General features: G+C 31.1%; 1 protein-coding gene across 1 annotated transcript; it reads left to right on the top strand.

Annotated features, from left to right (window-relative positions):
- The first annotated feature begins 4,679 nt into the window (after positions 1 to 4,679).
- Positions 4,680 to 6,425, top strand: LOC108826788 (transcription factor RAX3). Its single transcript, XM_018600144.2, has 3 exons — positions 4,680 to 5,037; positions 5,174 to 5,303; positions 5,388 to 6,425. Exons 1-3 carry the CDS (start codon positions 4,902 to 4,904, stop codon positions 6,205 to 6,207), a joined length of 1,086 nt encoding a protein of 361 aa, XP_018455646.1. The 5' UTR covers positions 4,680 to 4,901; the 3' UTR covers positions 6,208 to 6,425.
- The last annotated feature ends 972 nt before the right edge of the window (positions 6,426 to 7,397 follow it).

Consider the following 7,397-nt stretch of genomic DNA (forward strand, 5'->3'; position numbering starts at 1 on the left):
TTTCTGTTTATGATGTCTTTTTAGCTCATTAGCACGTCTCTACTCTGCCTGTCACATTAGCTATTTCCCGCTACGAAAATGGGCTGGCCCGGCCCAGGTTTTAGGGTTACTTTCTATTATAGCCCAAAATTTTATGGGCATTCAAATACCCTTTCAAAATTTTAAATAATTAGCTGTTAATTGTTATAGCTTCGAGTGTATTTATAAAAGGTTTTACTTATGGGTTTTGTAAGTGATACTTCCGACTGGAGACAAAACAACCCTGCCAATCGATTTGAGCAAGGATAACATGAACTGGACAGTTCAATGGAGCTAGATCCAAGCAAATTGGATACCAATATATAGGCCCCGGTTCTAAACACACAAAATAATTTTACTCATAAACCATTACATTCATAAAATTTGATGCCTTAAAAGATATTATTTGTGTAGATGCAGAAGATGTTCAAATTTCATGCTTCGTAAGGATTCAAGAACTTTGAATCTATAAAATTTTAGGTTTAGTCCATTTTAACTTGAATCTTGTTAGCCTATATAGTGCAATAATAATAAAGATCTCTTTTATTGTTTTTTGGGATTATTTTATCTATAAAATGTATGAACAATGATGTGGCTAACTGGCTATGGGAAGTGCTAACATCAGAAAGCTGTGGTGGAGATGGAAACAAATTGCGTGTGAAATGGGTGAAAAAATCGGCATTGATTTGTGGGGTTTTAAGCTTAATGAGTGACAGCTTAATTATTTACTTTCTAACTTGACGTCTATATGTTTTAATATATACTAATCCCTATTTAGCTAACCCATAAATATAATGTAAACCCCACTGTTTTTGTCTTTTTTTCTTAAAGCTGGTAAACTGTTTTTGTCTTTTGACCGACACATTTCCCTCCTAAATCCCTAATGTTTGAAGTCAATCAAATAATCCAATCGTATAAGTTTTTTCTTTTTTGAAATTTATTTGGAGTATAATTTTAGGTGCTATATTCTGAGGAAGATCTTAATATAAACCATTAAGCTTCTGGCGACAAGAGGAGACGTGTAACTCATGAAAAAGGGATGTCATGATTATCTCATGATTACGACATGGTAACATATTTTATGTAGTACTATCGAATTATTTTTATATTAGTGTAACAAAAGAAAGTTAAATAAAAAGTTAGATCAAAGAAGTAGAACACACTTTTAAAATCTTTAGAATAATGATAACTTTATCCAATCACGATATATATTTTATTCACAAAAGCATATGATAAACACAGTGAACAATACCCCCAATAATTTGAGGACTTTACATATTTGATTTTCAAAGTGTTTTGACTTTTATCCCTTTAACCATCAACAAGTCAAGTCAACCTTTTTGTTTCCTCTAGAAGCCTCATTCAAACTTGCAAATGAACCAATACAAATTTACAGCTCCAATAATTATTTGTTTTCAATTTGCCTATGATTTATAGGCTAATAACGATGTTAAGCAAAGTATATTCAATCGCATTTCTCTTGTTTTGGAAAAAACATTAAATTATAATAAACAATGCACCCAAATTGACCAATAGTTATCCTTTATTTGACATAGGAAACTTTAGAAAGGGAAAAATTTCTTAATTATATACGTACAAGAAGGTCCATAGATTTTTTTTTAGGTCCATAGATTGTGACGCCACTTTTCTTGTTCCTTAATCTCAGCTGCCGTGGAAAACCAGTGTAATCAATAATTTACTCTTAACTATCAATTTGTTAGATTATATCCCTATCAAATTTTTGATAATTTGAGTCCATAGGACAGGCGTCGTTAGGTTAAATTTTAATACTGCATATTATTAAGTGGCTGCATTTTTTAAATGAATTAAACGGAACCATCTATCTATCAAAGTCATTATTAATTCTCACCGTGAGTTTGAAAACTTGTCATCATAGAATCCCTTTTGTACTACAGAAAATATTTTGTGTTATGAGATTGATGGATTATATCATATATGAACAAGAAAACTATTAATATACATACATGTGTTAGTGGTAAAAAAGTTCCAAGGTTGGCAAAATTTTGTTCACCAACCATAACGGAATTCACTCACAAACCTTTCATTTCATCTCTGATCTGGTACATATCACTAACTCCTATCCTTTTCAGAAAGATAATACATATTAAATAGCAAGTGATTCATCATCCACCCAATGTGATTCTATGATTAGTGATATTTTCTGGACTCGTTGACGTTTTTGAAAAATTATCTTGAATATTTTGATGATACTATGGACAATTTGGATTTTTATTATCCAGGAATATTTTGTTTAGTTAGCGACTAATTAAGACGTTATGTATTCGAATACGATACTACTCTTTTGTTAAACAAACGTATGTGAAAAGACTTTTTCTATTAAAAAAAAAGACTTTTTCTTTTAAATGGATACAACAAAGACGTATGATGGTCCATTAAATAAGACTTCGATTAGATGGTGCATAAAATATCGATTGTTCTCATATTAATATATTGATCAGTGAGATATTTCTCAATATGAGATTGTGTATATAAAATGAATTACAAATTTTCTTAGTTGTATCACACATTCCTATCACCAGACATTCGAAGTGTCTGTCTACATTTCTACAACATATAATACACTCCTTTGTACTATATGTACATGTGTACGTAATACATACATGTCTAATCCAATCACTTATTGGCTCAAAGTTTTGAAGAATGTTGAATTGCTTTATTATTGTTATTGACCAAGTCCATCACATGCAGTGAAAGTACAAATAATCGGTCTTTCTTTCTTCTTTTTTCGTAAGCTGCCATGCAATTGGGGCTTCAAGCCTTCGTAACTTTTTTTTGTAAACTGGCCTTCAAAAGCTTTCGTAACTTTTTTTCTTTTTTTGGTAAAAGTGTTAAGTTTTATACCAAATTACCAATTTTCTTTTGTAACATAAGAGTATCATTATTGGAGGGCAGTATACAAAGCCTTAGCTTTAATTTTTTTTTTTTGTCATGAAAGCTTAAAGATAGTCCTTATTTAAGGGCTTTTCCTTGCTTTTTCTCCTCGGTCCTCTTCCCTTCTTCCTTAAGAACTGCTTTAAAAGCTTCCCAATAATGATTGTCTAAGATATAAAGGAGACTACTAGCAGATCAAGTCTTGCGTAATAACTATATATATATATATACTTCCGACTGTTATGCATACTAATTAATTCATATGTCGTTCCACAATAGATGAATTTGAAGTATTTTCAGTCTTTGCATGCCACAGTGTTAGTTAATCATACGATCCTAATTAAACTGAGATATGATCAAAACTAAATGATATAAAAAGTAATCCTCTACGTGCTATATTGGACATGAATCATGATGAAACCTATTGCGTGTAATATAATACAATAAATCATACATAGCGTATACATTTAATAGAAACATAGAATGGCGGAAATTATAAAAGGATAATTGACCGCAAATAAAGAAAAATGATAACATAACGATACGTTTCAACATTAGGCTCTATTTTACAAAGGGATAAAAGGTCAAAAGTAAATTTCGCACACAGATTAAAAAATCATTTAATTTTGTATATTTTCAATATAAAAATATTACTACCCATATACTTACTTATATTTCAACTAATAGAAAAATAAACAGGAAAATAAAATTAATAAATTCTGCATTGAAATTCTAAAACGACACTTATTTTGACACGAAAATTTTTCTTTACAACGACACTTAATACGAAGCGGATGAAGTATAAATTTAGAATTAGATGCGGCTGATGCAATATTACAAAATAATTTTTATATCTTTATCTTGTTTTTCAACTTAAAATTTCGTTACATTTATTACAAAAATTTAAAGATCATTCATATTCGCCCTTAAATTCTGCGTCTTTGGTATATAAATAATTTGTGAAGGACAAATTCTTTATGTCTTTAAAATTAAATAGTAATGATATTGAATCTCTAGTTTTTGATAGAGGAGCAGATACAAAAAGAGAAAAACATTAGTCTCTCCCTTCTCTCTTCTCTCTTCTCTACCACCGGAAACTCTATAAATTAATATTCTATAAATTAATAAAAAATTATAAATTAATAAAGTTCACTGGTCCTGAATTAGTTCTGTAAAATTTGACATAATTCGATAAAATAATAATTTATCAATAATCTTATGTAAATATATTATCCAATATAAACATAAATTAATAATCAGTGTTCCTAACATCTATATAAATATAATCAATATATTACATAGTTTATTTTTATTCATGTGAAATCTATCATTATTATTTCTTATTCTCTCTAAATATACTAATGTTATTTTGTTGTTTTACACTTAAAGGAATTTATATTTACCATATACCCCCAAATAATCAAATATAAACAATATGAAACTTGTATCAATAAAAGTTAAGCAATACATATACCCTAAAATGAAGTCTTCTTCATATGTATACATGAAAGCCATTTAAAAAATATATATAAATCTCTGTTACAAATAAGTGTTACAAGAAAAAATATATATATATATCTGAAAAAGAAAATTTCTGTAAATTAATAACTCTATAAATATATAAAATATCAAAGTCTCAACTTTATTAATTTATAGTGTTTTTATTGTATATATATGTCACGAAAATTTTCAATTCATAGTCACTTTTTGAATCATTCTTATTTTAATCCGTTACTTTTTGACATCTTCAATCACAGGAAGGACAATCTCCTCCAGGCTATTATATACTCTCTCTCCTTTTTATTTTCTACATTCACATCATATACTTTCTCCATTACACACACTTCAACGTATGTATATATAACCTCACACACGCACCATCACACACCATCATCCTCCTCCTCTTCAACATCAACATAATTGAGAAAGAGATACAATAAGAATAAGATCAAGAGTCAAGAATCAATACGATGGGAAGGGCACCTTGTTGTGACAAAGCCAACGTGAAGAAAGGGCCTTGGTCTCCTGAGGAAGATGCCAAACTCAAAGATTACATCGAGAATAGTGGTACAGGAGGCAACTGGATCGCTTTACCTCAGAAGATTGGTATGCACTTAAATCTATTTTGTTTAAAATTCGTACTAAATTTTCAAATTATTTGAGACGTTTTGTATGTTCTTAAAGTGTATATATGTGCTTAGTGATATATATATATAAATGTCTATGTATGTGCATGGTTTAGGTCTAAGGAGATGTGGGAAGAGTTGCAGGCTAAGGTGGCTCAACTATTTGAGACCAAACATCAAACATGGTGGCTTCTCTGAGGAAGAAGACAACATCATTTGTAACCTCTATGTTACTATTGGTAGCAGGTACTACATACTTATATATCAGATGGTGAATATTATCAAATTATGACTCTGGTCTTGAATATATGTTCACTTAACTTCCTTAAGGTGGTCTATAATTGCTGCACAACTGCCGGGAAGAACGGACAACGATATCAAGAACTACTGGAACACGAGGCTGAAGAAGAAGCTTCTAAGCAAACAAAGGAAAGAGTTCCAAGAAGCTCGAATGAAGCAAGAGATGGTGATGATGAAGAGGCAACAACAAGGACAAAATGGTAGTACGGATCTTTATCTGAAAAACATGTTTGGATCATCACCATGGCCATTACTACAACAGCTTCCTCCTCATCAAGTACCTCTTGTGATGATGGAACCAACAAACTGTAACTACTACCAAACGTCACCGTCTTGCAACCTAGAACAAAAGCAACCGATCGCTCTCAATAACATGGTCAAGATTGAAGAAGAACCGGAGAGAACAAACCCTGATCATCATCAGCATCAAGATTCTATCACAAACCCTTTTGATGTCTCCTTCTCTCAGCTTTTGTTAGATCCTTATTACTACTTAGGATCAGGAGAAGGAGGAGGAGAAGGGGATTTTGCTATCATGAGTAGCAGCACAAATTCTCCATTACCAAACACAAGTGGTGATCAAAATGAACATCAGCAGCAAGAGATTTTTCAATGGTTTGGGAGTAGTAATCTTCAGACAGAAGCAAGCAGCGATATGTTCTTAAACAACAACATAGCGAATCTTGAGACCAACGAGGGCACAAAATTCTACTCATCATTAGCTGGCGCTGGGGCGGCTTTGGCCGGAGGAACGACGAGTACATCCGCAGATCAAAGCACAATAAGTTGGGAGGACATAACTTCTCTTGTTAATTCAGAAGATGCAAGTTACTTCAATGGGCCAAATTAGTTATGTGCATTTTTCAATAAACATTTGACTTTTTGAGGTGTTTCATTTTGTATAATTATGTATCATTAGCGGGTCGGGCGATTAATTATATGGATTGAGATTAATGTTCATGCAGAGATTTGTTTAGTTTAGTTTCAACTTAGCTTTATGTACGAACCTTTTTTTTTTTTAACACCATTCACGAACATTATATATGAAGGTTGAAAGAGATTTTACCTTTTAGGTTCTTCTTTTCCCCCTAATTATTTAGATGTTTAGATATTTTATAATCTTTCCAAATAACACTACCTCTGACACAAAAAAAAAGAAGGAAACAGCTATGAATCTGAGAGCCTAAAAGAGGACTATCTTTTAGACGCACCATCATCGATCACCAATTACTCATTATACGGATACATAGTTCTTCAATATCTTAATAAAATTAAAGTTCATACATATATATTTTAATGTGCTTCAATACTATTAATTATCTTTACAACATTTATAGTTCTTTTATATACTAAACAGGGTAATCGTTAGGTGCCTATAGTGATGGAGAATCCAAGGATGAATTTCGGCCATGTTTTCTATCCAACTCCACAAGAGCCTGTATATATAAGTTCAGTCATGAATGACGTTGGATGCTTTCAATAATATTACTGAGATAAATTTAAAATATTATTAAGGTGCTACGATCATACAAATTTACATAAAAGAAATAAAGAAAATCTACATTGTATAACTCATTCCTAAGAAATTCACAACTAGGTGTTTTATCATTTGGTTAATTACAGCTACCTTAACTATGATCTGGTCAGAAATAAGTAACCTATGTTATTAAGTAATTTGTGATATTTTTGTGGTAATGCACATATAAATGCGTGCGTGTTCATACAAGTAGTTTGTAGCGTGCATGCATGGTTGGATCCATATGGCTTTGTCTGATCAGAGATACTCCGATCCGACAAACACTCGAATACACATAAGTGTGTGTATGCATAAGTATATGTGTTAGCTGTCATTTATTTTTCTTTCAAAGTTAGTATTTTAATTTTCAGATATAATTAATATAAAAATATATCCTTTCCCCTAGTGTAATGCGACTTGTGCTACTCGGATCTCTCCGTTTTGTAACGTAAAATGTGCCTGGAAACAACCATTAATGTCTTTGCTTAAAAATAAAAAACATTATAAATATATTAAACAATAAT

The sequence above is a fragment of the Raphanus sativus genome, chromosome 9 (genome assembly GCF_000801105.2).
Source record: "Raphanus sativus cultivar WK10039 chromosome 9, ASM80110v3, whole genome shotgun sequence".
Classification (NCBI taxonomy): Eukaryota; Viridiplantae; Streptophyta; class Magnoliopsida; order Brassicales; family Brassicaceae; genus Raphanus; species Raphanus sativus.

Coding starts and splice junctions, on each gene's coding strand:
- LOC108826788 (XM_018600144.2), top strand. CDS start 4,902: ATGGGAAGGGCACCTTGTTGTGACAAAGCCAACGTGAAGAAAGGGCCT. Junction 5,038..5,173: donor CGCTTTACCTCAGAAGATTG/GTATGCACTTAA, acceptor TGCATGGTTTAG/GTCTAAGGAGATGTGGGAAG. Junction 5,304..5,387: donor TATGTTACTATTGGTAGCAG/GTACTACATACT, acceptor AACTTCCTTAAG/GTGGTCTATAATTGCTGCAC.